The sequence below is a fragment of the Mus caroli genome, unplaced genomic scaffold (assembly GCF_978045245.1).
Source record: "Mus caroli unplaced genomic scaffold, Mus_caroli_1 scaffold_2, whole genome shotgun sequence".
Classification (NCBI taxonomy): domain Eukaryota; kingdom Metazoa; phylum Chordata; class Mammalia; order Rodentia; family Muridae; genus Mus; species Mus caroli.
The window spans coordinates 39657012-39678454 of NW_028227257.1; the positions used below are offsets into that span (position 1 = coordinate 39657012).

At 42.3% G+C, this 21443-nt stretch overlaps 1 protein-coding gene across 4 annotated transcripts in view; it reads left to right on the forward strand.

Annotated features, from left to right (window-relative positions):
* Positions 1 to 21443, forward strand: part of Sel1l2 (SEL1L2 adaptor subunit of SYVN1 ubiquitin ligase) — a 164968-nt gene that overhangs the window by 92622 nt on the left and 50903 nt on the right. For all 4 annotated transcript variants that reach the window (XM_021150042.1, XM_021150051.2, XM_021150056.1 and 1 more), the window contains one exon: positions 13385 to 13487. In XM_021150042.1, the coding sequence (XP_021005701.1) occupies positions 13385 to 13487 (103 nt within the window). The remainder of the gene's footprint in view (positions 1 to 13384; positions 13488 to 21443) is intronic.

Sequence of the window (21443 nt, forward strand, 5' to 3'; positions counted from 1 at the left end):
AGCTAGCTGGGTAAGCCAGCTAGCTCTATAGAGGAGACAGTCATGAAAAGCAAACTGGAACCTGTAGACATAAACGAAAGGCATTGGCTAGCAGGCATGTTTAACCTTCTGATGTAATGTGACAGTCATCTACAAATGTGTTGGCTTGCATTCAGAGCTATCCTGGGACACTTAAAGTCCTCAAGACTAGGGTCTGGCATGCTTGTCCCAGTCCAATGGCTATGTTAGTTAGTTAGTTAGTTTGGGATTGGTGTCTTGATGCTTTTCTTTCCTTTTAAAATATTTTAAAATATTTTTTAAATTAAGTGTTTATGTATGTGTCTGAGTACAGGTGCCCACAGATGTCAGAAACATTGAATTCCCTGGAGCTGGAGTTATATAGGTGGTTATGACCTACCTAGTAGGTCCTGGAAACTAAACTGGCATACAGTTTAAGAGCGGTCTACACTCTTAACCATTGAACCATATCTCCATCCCGTTTCTGGTTTTCATTAGGAAAGCCTTGGTCTCACACTTAAGGTACCGAAATGTATTAAATCAGACCAACCCAGATGATCCTTTTTGATACTGGTTTTAGACACATCTACAAAATGTCTTCACAGTAACAACTAGGATAGTATTTGAAGAGCTGGGGACTGTAGTCAAGGCAAGATGACACACTAGTTGGCCATCAAGCCTCTATTCTCTACTCCTTACATCTTCGAAGTTTGTTTGCTTCCAGTGCTGGAGATCAATCACGAAACATTTGAAGCAGTACTCTACCATCAAGCTATAGCTCTAGCCTCCACACAATTGTTGATTTTACATTTAAGAGTTGTGTCAGTGAGATAGTGAGATGGTTTTAAAGGCACTGGCAACCTGAGTTGAATCCCTGGAACCCATGCGATCAAAGATGAAAATAGACTTCTAAGAAGTTCTTGGATCTCCATATATGCACTTTAGTATGTAAGAGCACTAGGGGCACATTCACTAAAGAATTAAATGTATAAAAAAAAAAAAGATTTATACCTATAAATTTTACCATAAAGGGCAGTGTGGCTCAGTAGGAGAGAAGGTTCTTACTACTCAAGGCTTTGGATTCAATCCCCTAACCCCACAAAACAAAGGAAAAAAAGCAAACAATGAACTGTGGCCATTTTGAACTGTTAGTTCAAACTCTTTACTATACAAACTAATTCATTGTCTTATACTCTTTTGCCCAATCTCTCGTTGCAGAAGTTGGTGGGACAGGGCCAAATTTAGAGCCAAAAACTCACAGAAGTACACTATAAATCTCCAGAATAGTATTTACCAGATCAGCCAGCCAGAAGTCTAAATGTGATGAAGTTGCAAAGATTTTATTTGCTGAAATATGTGAGCCGCATGCATGTCTTTGTGAAGCTGTTTTAATAAGCATTTATGGATAGAAAGTGGGCAAACATCTGCTTCTAATCCCCTCCCGCCCCACAAAATTTATCTTATTCCCTTTACAATCCAGTATCAGCTCTTCCAGTACCCCCTCATGCAAGTTTCTCCCCCTTCTCTTTCTTTCTCTCATACGTAGTTAACCTTCCTTTGTTTTAGGTTTTATGTGTTTTTATTTTATGTATATAACTGTCTTGCCTCTGTGTGTGGCTGTATGTGTATGCTTGGTGTCTGTAGAAGTCTGAAGAGGGTGTCAGGTCCTTTAGAACAGGAGTATAAGATGATTGTGAGCCACTATGTAGGTGCTGGGAATTGAACCTGGGTCTTCTGGGTGCTTTGCAAGAACAAGTGCTCTTAACTACTGGATCATCTTTCCAGATTTTAGCTAGCTTTCTTATATAGCTGAGGATCACCTGTCCAGAGAGTGGTACCACCCAGAGTAGTCTGGATCCTCCTCCATCTATCAAGGAAATCAAGATAATTCTGAGTCCCTGGGTGTGGTGATGCATGCCTTTAATTCTAGCACTCAGAAGGCAAAGGCAGGCAAATTTCTGAAAGTTTGAGGCCAGCCTGATGTGCAGAGTAAACTTCAGGAGAGCCAGAACTATACATAGACTCTCTCTCTCTGACTCTCTCTCTCTCTCTCTCTCTCTCTCTCTCTCTCTCTCTCTCTCTCTCTCTCTCTCTCTCTCTCTTTCCCTCCCCTTCTTTCTTTTCTTGAGACAGGGTTTCTCTGTGCAACCCTGGTTGTCCTGGAACTCACTCTGTAGACCAGGCTGGCCTCGAACTCAGAAATCCACCTGCCTCTGCCTTCCAAGTGCAGGGATTAAAGGTGTGTGCCACCACTGCCCGGTCCCCCTTCCCTTTCTTAAGGGAAGTTCCTCTCTGTGTGTCAACACCTCTACAGTCAATGCAGGACTCAGTGGGAGCACACCCTCTCCCACTGAGGTCAGACAAGGCTGTCGTTTAGGGGTATGGGATACAGGCTCAGGAGCAGCCCCTGCTGTTGGTTGGGGGCCTAAGTGAAGACCAAGCTGCTCATCTGTTACATATGAGTGTGGGGCAATGGGCTACCTGCAGACAGCCTGATTTCCAGTTGAGGCTACATCTTGAACCCTGGGACCCCGTAGTGATAATTCACTTACATGGAATGGAAGGAGTTCTCTCATGTCTCCTGGGACCCTGGCTCCTGTCTGAGTTCCCGCCCCCACCACCCTCACAGGAGAGGCGTGGCTATCAGCCACTTAGGAATAGCACCAAGCCCTCTCATGTGCAAATAAGGTTTCCCCCAAACTCTCAGCCCAAGCCAATGTGAGGGGCTTGCTGTCAAACTCTTAAATCACTGCCAGAACCATCTATAGGAGAGTCATGCAGGGAATTAAAGAAATGCTAGTCCTTTGTCTGACCCTTTTGTTCCAAGAGCTGTAATACTTGGGAAGAGATCTTCTCTCCCGAAAAGCCCTGCCCCTCACTGGATTGTTGGCTTTTCGCCAACCCAGATTCGGAATTACCAAGCGACCCGAAGGCAGAAGGCATAGCAGAGGCTGCATCTGTCTCCCTGCCTACACTCACTTCCCTGGCTGGGGCCTTCCCACCCAGCCTGGATAGAGGTCTCCCTGGAAAACTTCTGTTACCTAGGCCCACATATGAGCAGGGGGCCTAGGTCAAGCCTATGCTCACTCTTGGGTTAGTGATTCGGTCTCTGGGAGCTCCGAAGGGTCCAGGTTAGTTGACTCTGTCCATCTTCCTGTGGAGTTCTTGTCCTCTCTGGGTCCCTCACTCTTTCTCCCAACTCTTCCATAAGCGTCCTCAAGCTCCTCGAGTTATTTGTGCTTTTAATTTTTGAGATTTATAATATCAATCCTCTCATCTCTTTCTTCTTTCTCCAGACCTTCTCTTTCAAATTCATGGCCTCTTTTTAAAAATTCAAGTGGCAGTGTTATTGTTGTTGTTGTTGATGGTGGTGGTGGTGGTGGTGGTGTGTGGTGTGTGGTACATAAACACAACCTGCTCAGTCTATGTAACATTACTTGTATACATTTTCAAGGCTGATCAGTTGGTATTAAATAAGCAATTGGTGGGTTGTTCCCTGTGGAAAACTCTTTCTCCTGCTCTCTTCATACCTTTGTTGCCTGCAGTTCTCTGTATAGAGCTTTCTCCCCTTTTCTTATTAGCATGTCTATTACTGTTATTCTTGTCTGGACGTGTTTAGACAGTCATGCTGATGAGACTCTGTTGGTTTGTTTGTTGGGGTCTCAGGTATCCCAGGCTGGCCTAGAACTCCCTATGCAGCAGGATGAGAGAATAATCTTGACCTTTCCATCCTCCTGCCTTCACCTCCTGAGTAGCATTACAGATGTATGATGCCACGCCCACCTCCTGAGCCCTCCCTGCTTGTGAGAAGGTAAGAAAAGTACGGGGCAATGTTAGGAGCCAGGAAGGTGATGGTTGTACTAAATCAAACGAACCCCAAAACAGGGAGATCCCGTCATGTTTTTAAATCATCCATGTCTCAAATGACCAAAGAAGCGATTTTAATCCCTGGAATACATCAGCCTCTCTTTCTGCTCTGTGAAATCTTAAGTCTGCAATCTCAGACTCGTTTCATAAAGGAAATGTTCTTTTAGAACAACTCAAGAAGAGGTTACATTTTGCTGTGACTCAATGGGTGTGAGGTGATTCCAAGAGACAAAGAGGGTCACTGGAGACAACGAGGCTAAGGGGACTGCAAGGAGTCATAGACAGATATATATCATGCCTTTTCAGTCAGAAAAAAAAGCCAGTGCATAGAATACCCAGACACACACCATCACACACAGGCAGGCACTGATATACACATAGAGACAGGCACACTGGCCTCTTGGAGAGACAGGCCTACAGGCACTCATAGGCAGGCTGATGAAGGCAGAGGGTCTCTGGTATATATATATATCACTAATGTGAAATTCTGCCAGCAATAGCTACATAACAGATTATATCACTGTTAAGTTTTGGATTCTGCAGATAACCATAGCAGCACCAGTTCACCTACAAACACATAAACTGACCCTTATGACTTTGTGTTCCCCATAACTGCATATAGCAATAAAAACACTACTCAGGCATCAGGAGTTAAAAAAAAAGAAAAAGAAAGAAAGAAAGCTGTTGAGGTAACATCTTCTCTAATAAGAAAATTTGAACTTCACAAGCTTTAGAAATGAAGTAATAACATGGGGTTATGCATGATTACTGGTTCACTGTGAACCTTGATGAATTCTGATCTATTCGGTCTATACCCTAACATTTCTGTGCATGAAATGTCATCTTGGCAATGAGCTATAGGTATTCTGAATAACTGCATTTTCCCAGGCCTCCGAGTACACCAAAAAAGAAAAACAAGACTTAGCCTAACTCACCTCAAAATGCTTCTATTGTAGAAATGGAAACGATCAGCATCCAGCTGAAGTCTCTAGAACATGCATATGGGTTTCCACACTTTGAAAGCAACAATGACTCATTCTCCATCTTGCCAATTGTTCTTTAACCCAGAGCTTCTCAACTATAATGAAGAGCAGTTGTATCCCCATTACTTAAAAGCAAGATGTGTTCCTGGCACTGTGTCTGCCAAATACTCCGAATGAATAAATACTTGATGAATTAAATTGTATCAACTTGTCTCTGTGCAGAGTTAGTACATGGTCTCAGAACTGAGTTCAAACTCAGAATTTTCTTTGAAGTACGCTGCATTATAGGTGACACGCAAAAGTAATAAAGCCTTGGGCTTCTAGAGCACACTGGAGCAATGTTGAGTGATGTTGAACACAATGCTCTCATAGCCGTGACTTGTCTGAAAATGGCGCATTTTCCCCCAGAGCACCTTAACACTGTGACTTGAACAGCTAATTCTTTCTTCTGAGATAAAATTAAATCTAAAAAAAGTAATTATCCTTATTAAGTTGTTAGCTGGGTAAATCAATAGCCCGTCTGAGTGCTGGAGGGGTGGAGCCTGGATCTACAGGCTCTTGTGTTCCTTCCTGACTCCCACGGGATTAAGCAGCATTCCTTTTAGTTATCTTTCTCAGGAGAGTATTTTCACAACTTATATAAATCTAGTTCAGGTGTTCCTTTTTCTTGTTTCTGCAATCTAAAATTTTGCATTCTGTTTTATTGACTTTTTGATATTTCCAACAGACACTGAAAAGTGCCAGGAAAACACCCCTTCAATGAAGGACATATTCATAATTCCAGAGAGCCTTTAGTTTCCAGTTCTAAATAAGACAGTGTTCCCAGACAGACAGCTGCATATAGATGGCTGCCCCCTGGGAGTCACTGCCAACTGCCATCAGACTAGGAGTAGAAAGCCCTGATCATCTTGCTTTACTTGGGACAGTCCTGAGGTGACAATTGCTCCAAGGTTGCCCTTTTGGGTACCCAAAAAGTATTTTATCAAATCTGCCTCAGTATCTTCCTCTGCTCAATCTAACTTGTTCCAGATGAAGGTCCAGAGACACTTCGCAGTGAGTAGAGAGGCTGAGAGCGAAAAAATGAATGTCTCTCTCAGATCACTCACTAGAAAGACCTCTTTTCCTTCTTGATCTCAAAGCATCAGCCTCAAAAACTATGTCTCAGGTCAAAGTGGTGTCGCCTAGAGGTCACTCAGCTGGTCTTTTCCAGAAAGGGATAAATTAATCTTATGTCTTTGTGAGGAAGGGTGAGAAGGAAACACCCAACTTAAGGGAGCTTGGTCTCAGGGTTCTCAAATCTCCTGCTCCAGATGATTAATCCCAAACTTCCACACTGGGGACAGGAGAGAAAAAGACTTCTTAAATACAACTCTCTGCATCTGCTTCTTCCGGTACTTAACAGGCACTCCTTATTATCTCTCCTACTGTTTGCCGAAAGACTTTTCCAGGTCAACACGGTTACACATAAAGGAGTTTATTCCATTCTTGCAAAGTGGTGGCTAATTCAGTCTGGCAACTCCTCTTGTTGTGGATGCCCAGACATGTGGCCCACAAAGTTTCAAACCTTGTGTCTTTTAAAGGAACTGGCTACACTAGCTCCTAGTGTAGCCCAGAGTTGACTAGCAGCTGAGTGACCTTGGTCAGGTTACCTGACTCATCACTAACACTAACCTCACCTCAGCACTAACAAAGAATGATAACAGTCCTTCTTACAGAAAAAAAAAAAAATTAGTAAATATAAGCACTGGGGACTGTCTAGAACTAACTGCTTTGTAAGTATTAACACCTGCTACTATATATTGGCTTGATTCTTATTTATTTTATAAAATATATTTCTTTTAGCTAGATTTAGAGTTTTAGATAGTAAATTATATCTCAAGCCAGAGTCCTTATTTCATTTATGCTTGAAGAGAGTTAGTATTTTATTTGCATGGTTAACACTGTCTACCCACTGCTCTTGTACCCATGGGGGTCATAGGATTTGATGACAATGACTAGTAGACAATCAAGTATATTATTGCAGCAGTATTGTTCTTAAGTGTGTCTGAGTTAATCCTATCTGCTAAACCCTGTGCTGAGTCATTCTTTCTTGGATGCAATGTTATTTTTAATAACAGATCATTATTCCCCCTCCTTTGACAATATTCTGTCTTCTTGGCATGCATAAGGGTGAGTGTGAAGAGTTCTCCTGATGTGTATCCTGAAAAGTCAGAGGCTGAAGTTGATCTTTGTTGAATGCAACTGCAGTTAGTGGGCAGGACACAGCAGTCAGCGTGAGCCAGCTTTGCTGCTGTAGGAAAGAATCGTCTGTTTCTACCTCCATCACCTTGTCAATACACCTGACTCGTGGTCAGACTCAAGGACTCCTGGCTTGTCCATCAGTTCTTTTATTCTCAATGATACTTTTCATAATTCATGATGTAAACGTAACTTGAGATGTGAAATAAGTTATTGCCTTCTGTATGTTTTCTAGGTAACTTAAAACGTATTTATTTATAATCTGAAGGTTAAGCTTTTAGAGACTGAGGTTAAACATAAAAAAGGGAGAATATAGCAAAAGGCGAAGGAAAGAGCAGGGCAAAGTATTCAGGGAGAAGATGGAGCTTCGGTGTGAGACATAGGATGGAGGCAGCACAGGTCAAGAGTCCGCACAGGCATCTCAAGAGAGCTAGGCACAACTAAGGGTCTTTACAAAGGATGTATTTACATGTATGTGACTCTTGAACATACTTATTTAGGAAAGTTGGCAATTGAAGGGTCAGCAGTATGAGCCAAAGATGACCAGTGCTTTCATCATCCACAGAAAGGTGACCTAGGTCCAGGACCTACCACATACAGGGAGGCTTCCCAACCATACTGCTTACTTATAATCACAAAAAGCAAGCCTTGTAGAAGTGCGTGACTGGGCCATCCAACTGTCTAACAAAGTCAGAGCACTAGGCTGCAGACCTAGAGAGGCAGAGGAAAACCACAGTCCCTCCGCCTCTGGCAGGCAGCCTGTGCTCTGATCTGGGTGTGTCCATTCCTAAAGGGAAGGTGAGCATCTCAGTTTCCTAGTGCTGTCATAGCAAAATGCCATGAGGCGAGTGACTTAAACAACAGAAATAACATTTCCTTGTAGCTCAGTGGACCCAAAGTCTAAAACCAAGGTGCTGGCAGGTTTGGTGTCATTTGAAGGCTCTGTCCATGGCTTATAGTAGGTCATTTTCTGACTAATTCTTTGCAAGCTAACACGATGGGCTAGCATTTTCACAAATGCAGAGCCAAAATAAGTATAACTAAGACATGAAAAAAAATGGAGCTTGATTCCTACAGCAGGCTAGGAAGTAATAGGCAATATTTCTAAAGCAGAAAAGGGAAAGAAAAAATACAGAATTCATATTACAGAGACTGTGTATTCTTTGAGGGGTAGGTCCATTCCTTAACAAGCTCAGTTTAAAGACTCAATTTAAGAAAGAAAGAAAATAGACATAATTGGAGATGTGCTTAGCTCAAGGTTAACGAACATAGGTTTAAAAGATTAAAGTGGCAGACAGGAATGCCTTAAGGCATATGCAGCTTGCACTATAGTTTTAACTGATAATAAATAAAGGACAGAACACTCTAGGCTCTGATAGAAGACTCTGCCCTAGAAGTTCCTGCAGCACTGAAAGCCCCACACTCTGACATGTCTCTTCTCTGTCTGTGCCTGTGCACCCTGGTGTCTCTTCTTCTCATTAGAACACCAGGCATACTGAATTGGGAACTTTCATACATGACTCATCTGAATCATCTCTTCAAAGACCTTCTCTCCAACTGAAGGTGCATTGGGAAAGGGGGTTGACACTCGAGTCATCTAAGACATATATTAATGAAATTAAGAAAAGGAAGTTACAAATGTCAAAAACCTCCCTACACATTATGTCTCTGACACATGCTGAAATATAAAATTCAATTAGTTTAATTACTACACGCTCCATAGTCATTGCCATCTTAAGTAGACTCCTGGTACACTTAATTCTCTCTTTTTTTAATTTTCAAATTTTATTTTAGACTTTGTGTATGAGTGTTTTGCCTATATGTGTGTCTGTGCACCATGTGTGTGCCTGCTGCTCATGGAGGTCAGGATGGGTGTCACAGATCCCTCAGAACTGGATTTACAGTCCTGGGACACCTACTCCTCATTCTAGTTTGTGAAGCCCATTCCCAATATTTTGTTCTAATTAGCTTTAACTGTCAATGTGACAGAGACTAGCTTCAACTGAAAAGACAATAGAGAGAGAGGAGGGGGATAGAGAAAGAGAGAGAGGAGAGAGAGGAGAGAGAGAGAGAGAGAGAGAGAGAGAGAGAGAGAGAGAGAGAGAGAGAGAGAGAGAGAGAGTCAGTCTATGTATAGTGCTGGCTCTCCTGAAGTTTACTTTGTAGATCAGGCTGGCCTCAAACTCCCAGAAATTTGACTGCCTTTGCCTTCTGAGTGCTAGAATTAAAGGCATGCATCACCACACCCAGGGACTCAGAATTATCTTGATTTCCTTGATAGATGGAGGAGGATCCAGACCACTCTGGGTGGTACCACTCTCTGGACAGGTGGTCCTCAGCTATATAAGAAAGCTAGCTAAAATCTGGAAAGATGATCCAGGAGTTAAGAGCACTTGTTCTTGCAAAGCACCCAGAAGACCCAGGTTCAATTCCCAGCACCTACATAGTGGCTCACAATCATCTTATACTCCTGTTCTAAAGGACCTGACACCCTCTTCAGACTTCTACAGACACCAAGCATACACATACAGCCACACACAGAGGCAAGACAGTTATATACATAAAATAAAAACACATAAAACCTAAAACAAAGGAAGGCTAACTACGTATGACTCTGGAATGACCCAGCAATGGCAGTCTGCCATGGTTTCGGCTTCAAGTCCCCAATCTGACTTTCCTCAGTCATAGACTCTTAACTTGTAAGCTGAAGTAAATCTTTTCCTCCTATAAGTTGTCAGAGTATTTTTGTCACAGTAGCAAAATGAAAGTATAAAACGCCTTTCAAAAGTAAGGCTGGTTTGTAAGCAGAGCAGAACAGGTACCTACAGGTTGGCCATTGAGAAAATGCCAAACTTGGGAAGGCCCCTTGAGTCCTTTGCTGCTGGTACAGAGTGGAAAAATATTAAAAGACTAAGAGATCCAACAGAGCCCCTTATCCAGTGTTTCTAGGTGCTCATCACTGTCAGAGCAAGAGTTAAATACAAGAATGAAATACAAAGTAAGGAATTGGGGGGGGGGTCAGGGGAAGACGGGGTCATTGGTTACAGAATAAGAGAGCATCAGCAGCAGTGGGGTATAGGCCAGAGACAGTGCTCCATACTAGAGCTGCCTACAGTACCCTGAGCTCTTTGCAGAGCCCTGACCTAAAGCTTTACTACAGAGCAATTGTGATAAAAACTGCGTGGTACTGGTATAGTGACAGACAAGAAGACCAATGGAATAGAATTGAAGACCTAGAAATGAACCCACACACCTATGGTCAACTGATCTTCGACAAGGGAGCTAAAACCATCCAGTGGAAGAAAGACAGCATTTTCAACAAATGGTGCTGGCACAACTGGTTGTTATCATGTAGAAGAATGCGAATTGATCCATTCCTATCTCCTTGTACTAAGGTCAAATCTAAGTGGATCAAAGAACTCCACATAAAACCAGAGACACTGAAACTTATAGAGGAGAAAGTGGGGGAAAGCCTTGAAGATACGGGCACAGGGGGAAAATTCCAGAGTTAGAGTTTAATGCAAGATATTTCATTGTAGATTTAAGCCAGGGAGAGAGAGGCTCTGATAAGGGAGATGATACACCTACTGTGTGAACATGAGCTTTTCAAGAGGCAGTCACACTGGGTGTCTTTACAGTCGCCACCACCAAAGTTACATCTCAAAGAGCTGTTAAAGAACCTTTTTCTTTTCAACCACTGAGTTCATTGTTTGGTTCCAAGAGGTGCACTGGATGGAAATATACCTGATAAATTAAAACTCAAGCTCACCCATGTCATATAGGAAGGTAGAATGTTTTCCCTGTAAACACAAATTAATAGTTTTATTTGTTTCCCAGAAAATGTCTCAGAAATGAGCAAGATAGGCCATATTTGAAGGCCATATGTGTTCAGACATTAGGAACATTTCATTGCTATTTCAACATTGTTATTTGAAATATCTATATATAAAAGGAATGTTGTCTCTATGTAAGACATAGCAAATGTTAATTGTGCTTTAAATCTTTGTTGTTGTTGTTGTTGTTGTTGTCTATAGCCCTAGCTGTACTGGAACTCACTCTGTAGTCCAGGCTGGCCTGAATCAGAGACCCACCTGCCTCTGCCTCCCAAGTCCTTGGATTTAAGGTGTCTGCCACCATACCCAACTACTCTAATTCTTGATTCTCAGCTACTGAAAACTTCAACCAGACTCCAGAATAAGGGCCTCTCCTCAAACCTTTCCATATCCCCTTATGTTCCACTGTCTTTCTGTTCTAGCTCAAAAACATATCCTCAAGAGAAGTTATAGGTTTCTCTAGAGTTACACCACCTGTGATTTTAGGTAGCTAGTTCTTATGGACAAGCTTCGATAGTAAAGAGAATTACTGAGGAATTAAAAGGAAGGTGTATGTGTTTTGGGGGGAGACAAGTAATTCCAGGACTGGGTCGTGGTTCTCCAAGAATAAGGTTCACACACACCCTTTGCCATCCTCCTGTGAGATTTTTTTTTTTTTTTGGTGTGTCATTACGTCAGATGCATGGTGGGAACGATTCTGAAAGGTTGATGATATGGACAGATATGTCACTATTTCATAATAACAAAGCAGAAGATTGAGCGGTTGTCTTGGGGCACCATGTTGGTCTCAGTGCTCCGTCCTCACCCTGTCGTCTTTTCCATGTCTGTCTAGCCTATCTCACTCACATCAAATTCAGAATGCCTCCTGACATCATTTCTTTACTGTGCATTCCTCAAATTTGGAAACCTTCAAATCATAAGTACAAAATTAAAGCATCAACAAGATAACTTTATCTGAAAATTGAATCCTTCTATAGTAACGAAAATATGTAGTTCAATATGTTTGGGAAGGCAAAAAAAAAAAAAAAAAAAAAAAAAAAAAAAAAAAAACTAATAAAAGCAATAGCCCTGGGGAGGAATATAGCCAATCTTCCAGAATGTATGCTTATGCTTTGAAAGCATGTTAATGTCAACAATTGCTATTCCACACATATTAGTCAGTTTCTACCTAATTACTTTTTTCCTTTTAATCATGAGTATAGATAAGATATAACACAGCCGGGTGTGGTGGTGCACGCCTTTAATCCCAGCACTCGGGAGGCGGAGGCAGGCGGATTTCTGAGTTCGAGGCCAGCCTGGTCTACAAAGTGAGTTCCAGGACAGCCAGGGCTATACAGAGAAACCCTGTCTCGAAAAACCAAAAAAAAAAAAAAAAAAAAAAAAAGATATAACTCAAAGCAGAAATTAGATGCTAAAATGCCTGGTGTTTCTGAATTGATTGAATAACTTGAAGCATTCAAAATAATGTTAAATTTACTTTTTGGTTATTCTTTTCTATTTTTTTTAAATAGACAACTCTTGTTATCTTGTCTGGGAGAAGAAAAAGAGCCATTTAGAGTTCATTGTGATCTTATTTATTAATGAGGCTTCAAATCCCAAATGCCTTTCCTTTGAAAAGGCTTCAGGCTCTATTTTCCCAATCAGGTTCCACTGTGTGGTGTAATAGACTTGGAGGCAGAGGGAGAAAGATCTCACACAGAGCAGAGAAAGACAGACAGACAGACAGACAGACAGACAAAGGAGAGAGAGAAGAGAGTTGAAGAGTGGAGAATTAGGAGTCTCACTAATTAGTTTTCCTTTTCCAAAACCTAAGTGATAGTGATTATTTAAAAAAAAAAATTAGTGTTACATGAATGTTAGGAAAATATTCCTTTCTTTTTCTTGAGGCTCATAAAATTGATGCCAAGACCCACCCCCCAAACTAGGCAAGTTATTATTGACAGTTCATGTATCTCCTCAGCATCTCAAGAAGAATGTGGCAGAAACCTACCACAGAGAAAACTTTTCAAGAAGATTGCCTCTTCAGCTCCTACACCTATTCTGGTCATCCTGGAGATGGTCATCCCGCTGCCCATGTCCTTGTAGAGCCTCAGGGCTCTAAGTACATGGACCAAGTGACACTGATAAGGGAGTCATTGGTGGCCAGGGCTAAGAACACAGTGCCTAAGATCCTACCTCTGTCTAGGGTATATCAGGAGCCCCCTCACCTTCTGCTTACAGCAACCCAGATCATTTTCTTAGGCTGGGACCTCTTCTCCTTCGATTGTGAGCATCTCTTTCCTGTATCTTCCAGGCCCCTGAGCCAGGAATAGTACCAAACACTCTACTTAAAATGCAAATACTTAAATAAGTAATAAATAAGTAGCAAAATTCAAAACAAAATGCTAGCACAGTGTCACCACAATGTTTCCCAAAATTTAAAAATAGAAATAATATTGTTTTTTTTTTCTTTTTGTCCCCATATAGTCAAAAACCCAGCCAAGAAAAGTATCACAGATGAAGGAGATGAGTTATTTAAAATGGGCAACAAGATTCTCCAGGAGTCTAAAAGCCAAAAACAAAAAACAGAGTAAGTATCTAGTGCCTTTAGCCAAGTTAATTTCCAAGTGAAAAGAAGATAATCTGGAAATCTAATTTATTTTTAAAACTTTATTGAAATAATATAGATGCTTATCTTGTTCATCAACTTGTGCTTTTAAAAGGGTTTCATGATTCTTTAAAGATTCTTAGAATTATCACCCTTAACCAGCAAAAGGATTGTATTTGAGACTGGAGTCCCTTTCTATGAAGCAAAATTCAGACGAGTCACTGATAGGGCCATTCAGCAAAATATGTTTTACTCTCATTTATGATAAATTTCAAATGAAATAAAATGATTGCTGTTTTAGCATGCTTTCTCCTTGGTTATTTGTATAAAGTTCAAGGCACTTTACTATATATGATGCTGTTTTGTTCAAAGATGAGTCTTTAGAGGTGGGTGGTACTTCATTTTTACAGATAAAGCACTGGGAGGGAGGCTAAGGAGACGGCAGTTCCTAGAATGCCTGCCACTTGAACACAAGAACCCGAGTTTGAATCCTGAGCACCTGTGTAAAAGACAGGCATGCTGTCACCTGTCACCCTAGCACTGGAGGTGGGGACAAGCAGATCCTCAAGGTTCTTGGCTACCTGTCTGGCTAAGTGGTTCTAAAAGCCCAGCAAGAGACCTTGCATCAAAAGAGTATTGTGGAGGGTAAACAAAAGAAGATATCCAATGTCAACATCTGGTCTCAACATACACATATGTTTATGTACAATACTAGAGTGGGAGAGGGAGGGGGGCTTTTTCCCATTAGTTATTGACTTATTCACTTTATATTCTGATCATAGCCCCTTTCTCTTCCCAATCCCCCTTCACACGGCCCCTCCCCCAATTACTCCTCCCCTTCTCCTCTGAGAAGTTGGAGGTACCAACCCACCCTAGAACCTAAAGTCACGGCGGCACATACTTTCCCACTAAGGCAGGACTAGGCACCCCCGTTAGGGGAACAGGGTCCACAGGTAGTCAGGGTAAGCCCCCACTCCAGTTGTTGGGTGACCAGCATGACATGCAAACATCCAGTTAGACCAGCACCATTTGTTGAAGATGCTTTTTTTCCCTTTGTACAGTTTTGGCTTCTTTGTCAAAAAATCAGGTGTCTGTAGGTGAACATACACAATTTTTTTTTTTTTTTTTTTTTTTTGGTTTTTCGAGACAGGGTTTCTCTGTATAGCCCTGGCTGTCCTGGAACTCACTTTGTAGACCAGGCTGGCCTCTGCCTCCCGAGTGCTGGGATTAAAGGCGTGCGCCACCACACCCGGCTTTTTTTTTTTTTTTTTTTTTTTGAACATACACAATTTACACAATTTTTAAAGAAATAATTTTGAAAAAAGAACAAACACGGAGCATAGAGAATCAAACATTTCTAGATGTGGTGGCCATGGTCATATCTAGGAGGCCAGTAAGCAGTAGCCATATGATCTCAGTCTACATCCATTCTTTATACTCTTCTACCTTGTCTAAAGGAAGTCATGAGTTTGTTCTATCCCAGTGGTGAGACACAACTCAGCATCATCATTAAGGCTCAACTAAGGCCTTGAGATCAAATCATCCCTAACTACTTACCAGCTGTTTTGTCCTAGACAGCTTCCTGTATTGCTTTGTGTCCTAGACTGAACATCATCTCCCAGCCTCGGGACTTACACAGAGTGACTAGGCGATAAATGTTTATTATTTCTTCCCCCAGGTTTAACTGGTAAAAGGCAGCTACAGCGACAAAGCAAACAAGGATGCTTGAAAGGACAAAGTGCCCTGTCTTTTTGCATTACATAATCCCAATGTTTGGGAAATAGAGTCAGAAGGATGGTGGTTTTGAGACTGCACAGTGTGTCTCTGTCTCAAAATGAGGCGAGTTGATGTAGCTCAATGGTAAAGCACTTGCTTAGCACAGACAAAAACCTGGGATGGGTTTAATTCTGAGCACCATAATTAACCGATTAACATAGACTAGATATGGTCATGTGGGGACACATCCCGGAACTATGGCCGCCAGTCCTAGACAAACAATAGGATCCACAGAATCCCTTCTTCTCTTAAAACCCCAAATCTCTGAGTAGAGTACAACAATGTAGCGAGTTTGAAGACAGAGTTCATCATGGTCTGGTCTGAAACTCTTCAACTCTCCTCCATCAAGCATCTGTTTATTGTCCTACAAAAAGCACACGTACTTTGTACATGTATGTCACTAGTCATTGTACACAATGAGATTTGTGACAAATTCTTTCTCCAAATTACAGGCTAGTGAATGGAGATTTAGAAAGACTCTAATTCTTCCAGTTGTACAAGAAGGAAAGGGAGCTGGTCTCCCTAAGGGAAGTTAAATTAGCAGCTCACTAAAAGGTGGAAGGGATAATACCCCTGCAATACTTAGGCCTCATGTTAATTGCCCTGAAGGGTGCTAATAATGAGGAAAATGTAAAATCAGACTCCAAAGCTTCATCTAAAGAGTTAATTCCTCTCACTAAAGAGTCCACTATGTAAATGAGTAAAAACTCAGGGAATTTCCAGTGTAGCCCCGCTAAGAGAGAGAACAGTTGCAGCTAGGGGAGCAAACTGTAGAGTCCGAGGGGGTCCTGGTTCCTGACCTTTCATGCTCACCCTGTACCATGAGAATGTCAAGAGAAAAGAAGCCACTAGGTATTCCTGTCAAGCCGCAGAATACTCTAGATTTGGTCTGATAGGGGAAAAACATTCTTAGAAAGTCCCAAGTAGCTATTCACTTCACATTGAGAAGGGATCTTTCTCTTGGGTACAAACAATAGGGGAAAAAAACAGTCCTGAGAGCAAATCTTCCATCAGTGCTGGAGCCTTTATGCCAGGCTATTCCTTTGCCCAGGCTATTCTGGCCCACTCCCTGCCTCAAGAGTAAAAGAAGAGCAGCTTGTTTGCACAGCAGCAGAGATGCAGCTATGGGTTGAGTGCCTGACCCTTCTGGGCAATGGAAAACAGAAAACCAGATTTGGATTTGCTCAAAGCAAGACATTCCAAGAATTTATAGGAATGCTAAGCAAAAACTCTTGAATTGTTAAGATAGCGCATTCTGTCTTTACATTTAGCACACCTGTCTATTCATATCTAAGATGCAGGAAGGTGGAGAGAAAAGTTACTGTGAGGAGTTACAGGGAGTCCTTTCATTTCTCCAGCCCACCTCCTTGTTTTCTCACATCCCAGGATAAGAACGGCGTAGTTTGAAACAGCACTGAGCCTTTTGGTTTGTCCATAGCTACATTCTGAACTCATTCTTTCATTCATTTACATTCCTATGTATAAATGGAGAAACATTATTCCCATTAAAAATATAGATAATATCAGGGCTAGAGAGAGGTCTCAGAGGTTAAAAACAATTTTGGCTTTTCCAGAAGACTCAGGTTTGATTCCCAGTACTCCCAAGGTGGCTCACAACCATCTGTAACTCCAGTTCTAGGGGATATGATACTCTCCTCTGGATTCTACATGTACCGTGCATGTGATACACAGATAAACCATCCATACACATAACGTGATAAAAAAAAATTCAAATATATGATGATCTACAAGTAGACATCAGAAGGACAGACTTACCTGTGTGGAGAAACTGTGGTGATGTCTAAGCTTGGTCCTTCACTAAGAGCTACTCCCTGACAGAAAGAAAGGCTGAAGCTAAGCTGCTGTCCACAGCAAGTTTCCAGTGAGCCATGGAGAAGTATTGGACCTCCTTCCCCAGCCTCTGCCTCAGTAACCAGTGTCAGAGCCTTTACAGACGGTGCCAGCTGCTCAGCTTTTCTTGTCTGTCTGTCCACGTGAGTCAGCTTCTCCTCCTTTTTTTTTTTTTTTCTTTTTTTCCTCTTAGGTATTGCAGTCCAGATCTTAATCTTTCCTAGCCAGAAGCAACTTCCCTGGTCCGGGATTCAGCTTCTAGTATCTCTTTTATGACATTGGAATTTCCTAATAAGAAATCTATAAGGCCAACCCTGCTCATGGAATTACAGATATCCTCAAAGACTTGTTCATACTTGCTGCTGCCTCTTTGGCACTAGGCTGAACCTAGCAAGAAATGCCCTGCTAGTTTCCTTTCCCTGGTCTCTGTTGGTACCCTTCTCATTCCAGTAGACTATGGGGTTTCACAGCAGCAGGTGAGGTGACAGAAGGTCTCAAGGGGACCTACACTTCAATGGCAGCTTCTCCTCCTGGTGTCTGTCCTTTGTCCCAGACATTTGTCTCTATGGACTCTTAGTTACTTTTCTCATCCGTGTGACAAAGCATAAGTAACTTAAGGAAGGGATTATTTGGAGCATAGTTCCAGGGCACAGGGCCATACTGACGCAGAAGTCACACTGCAGGACTGTGAGGCACCTGGTCACAGAGCAGGAAGCAGAGAGAGGGGAAAGCAAATGATCAGTTAATTTGCATTCAGCTTTATTCAGCACAGGAGCCCCGCCCACATGATGGCCCCACCCATACTCAGGGCGAGTCTACACTCCCCAGTTAAATCTTTCCATAAGCAACCTCAACGACACATCCAGAAGCATTTTGACTGCATCAGTCTGGCAAGATTATCACATATCCACCCCTTGTCAATTTGACGTCCAAAAGCACAACTTTTCAAGCATAACATTCCACCCTTGCTTCCTAAAGTCTCATGCTCATCTCATAATGAAAATTTCATTTAGTTCATTGTTACAATTCTCCAAGGTCATTAACTGCTCAAAAAAACCAAACTCCAGTCTCTTCTGAAACTCAACAAAAACTTTTACCAAAAGCCACTGTAAAACACAAACACCAAGCTGCATGTTCATAATATACAGTAGCATGGTATAAATACTTCATTCCAAGAGGGAGAAATGGAAACATGTCATGAAAACCTCAGATCAAAGCAAGGGTGAAACCCAACAGAGCAAACAACAAATCCTGCATACAGCATTCTGTGCAGCATTTGGGGCTTGTGGTTGAGAGATGTGAGCTCAAAGGGACTGGGCAGTCCCTCTTTCCAGCTTTGCCACCTGCAGTAGACTCTCTCAAGTTGGCTGTACTTCATGCCAACTTTCCGCAGTGGACATTCCACATTCACAGCATCTCCTATATCCTGGGGTCTTCAGGGCAGCATCGGCTTTATCAGCCCAGCTTCATTCACTGATCTCTTCGCTTCCTTATAAGGAATCTGATCCTGCAATCAATACACTGCCTAACCTCAAACCCCAGCCTTAGAATAGTCTCCACATTTCCTTCCCTCTTTATCATTTATGCTTGCAAAACCAGTATTACACGAACAACACTACTAAGTTCTTCAGCTGGTTTGAGATATGTGCTGGTCCTCTTGGAACATGGAGTGGTTTCTGGGTGCTATCCCCAGGGAAACACTTCCATAGGTAGTCATTTTCTATCAAGGAATCTCTTTAGTGACATTCTCAGTTCAAGCGCTCTCATTTATTTGTTTTGTTTGTTTGTTTGTTTGTTTGGTTGGTTGGTTGGTTGGTTTTTCGAGACAGGGTTTCTCTGTGTAGCCCTGGCTGTCCTGGACTCACTCTGTAGACCAGGCTGGCCTCAAACTCAGAAATCCGCCTGCCTCTGCCTCCCAAGTGCTGGGATTAAAGGCGTGTGCCACCACCGCCCGGCAAGCGCTCTCATTTATTAATCACAAATTTTTATTATGTTTTTATTTGTGTGTATAGTCACAAGTGTATAGGTCAGTTCTCTCTTTCCACAGTGTGGGTCTTGTGGATTGAACTCTGATCATTAAGTTTAACAGTACATGCCGCAGACCCTCTGGGTCCCTGTGTCTGCATGGAACGGGGTCTCTCGACACGGGTGGGCAAAGTGTGGATGAGTGACAAACAGACACACACAGGAGAGTTCGTGTGGAATCTGAGTGTCATTTTACAACTCGAGCATCAGACTTTTTATGCAGAGGACAATAAGGAAGTTGGGTGACATATTCGCAAGGTACAATTGAGGTAACTGGAATCTTACTTAAAACAGAGGAATGCAAACACAAAAAGTCTAATGGGAACCACCTGGGATAGAATTCATTGATAACAGCTGGGATCAACAAGGGCTCCACCTAAGATTCACTAGTCTTAGAAGCCAGGGTCAAGGGCTTCGCGCCCTTTCCATAGTTCCTATTTTAGTCTCTTGTATAGTCCACCTTCCCCTTAGGCCATTGTAAATACGTGTGTATGGGTGTAACTCTGCTACAGTTCTAAGTATCTATTCTGGTTTCTCCTTTGGTCTGAAACTTCCTTCTTCCTTAGTGATGGTAAATTCCTGTGAAGGGCAGTGACCTAACTTTTACTCAAAGAGATAGTGTAATACCAGGGGCAGTACTGAATTCCAAGCCCAAGGTCTTGCTAAGGACGAACTAGGATTGTTGGAACATTGGCGGACGGCTTTAGCTATGTCAGAATTCAATCTTAAAAGGCACTTATGATAGGAAAATATTGAAAGAGAGCACGTGGATCCATACACTAGACTAACGCGGGAATGAAAAATTAATTTTATGGGTTAGGGGAAACGCCAAACTCCAGGAGGGAATTTCTGTGGAACTCTTTTCCTCGTGGGCAGCTTCCAGGCTTTCGCCTGTCAAACTGACCCAACTGGAGAGCTGGCTTTCGTCAGACTCCAGGAGGAGAGCTTCCTTGAAACTCTTTTCCTCGTGAACAGCTTTTAGGCATCTCTGCCTGACAGGCTGACTCCACTGGAGTGCCATGGCAAGTACACACTTACCTCTTGATCTAGCCTAGGCTCTCTCTACCCATGTGAATTTATACTTCCTTAAGTTAGACTCTTTATTGCTCTCAGAGACCTATTTTATTATCCCAGTAAAGAGTGTGAGGTTTCTTCTTATTGATTAATTTGTTTGTTAAATTTATTTGCATTTCAAGTGTTATCCCCTTACCATGCCCCCCCCCCCTTCCTGGAAACCTCCTATCCCATCTCCCCACCCCCTGCTTCTATGAGGATGTTCTTCTACCCACACACCCACTCCCACCTCCCTGCCCTCAATTCCCCTACACTGGGGCATCTATCCAGGCTTCATAGGACCAAGGACCTCTCTTCCCATTGATACCTGATAAGGCCGTCCTCTGCTACATATGCAGCTGAAGCCATGTGTACTCTGGTTGGTGGTTTAATCCCTGGGAGCTCTGGGGTGTCTGGTTGGTTGAAATTGTTGTTCTTCCTATGGGGTTGCAAACCTCTTCAGCTCCTTCAGTTCTTTCTCTAACTCCTCCATTGGGGACCCCACACTTAGTGTAATGGTTGGTTATGAACATCTGGCTCTGTATTTGTAAGGCTCTGGCAAGGCCTCTCAGGAGACAACTCTATCAGGCTTCTTTCAGCAAACATCTCTTAGCATCCACAATAATGTCGGAGTTTGGTGACCGTTTATGGGATGAATCCCCAGATGGGGCAGTCTCTGGATGGTCTTTCCTTCAGTCTCTGCTCTGCTCTTTGTCTCCATATTTGCTCCCATGAGTACTTTGTTCCCCCTTCTAAGAAGGACTGAAGCACCCACACTTTGGTCTTCCATCTTCTTGAGTTTCATGTGGTCTGTGAATTGTATCTTGGGTATTCAGAGCTTTTGGGCTAATATCCACTTATCAGTGGATAGAATACCATGTGTATTCTTTTAAGATTGGGTTACCTCACTCAGGATGATATTTTCCAGGTCCATCCATTTGCCCAAGAATTTAATGAATTCACTGTTTTTAATAGCTGATTAGTACTCCATTGTGTAAATGTACCACATTTTCTGTATCACTCCTCTGTTGAAGGGCATCTGGGTTCTTTCCAGCTTCTGGCTATTATAAATAAGGCTGCTATGAACATAGTGGAACATGTGTCCTTGTTATATGTTGGAGAATATTTTGGGTATATGCCCAGGAATGGTAGCTGGGTCCTCAGGTAATACTATGTCCAATTTTCCGCGGAACCGCCAGAACTGATTTCCAGAGTGGTTGTACCAGCTTGCAA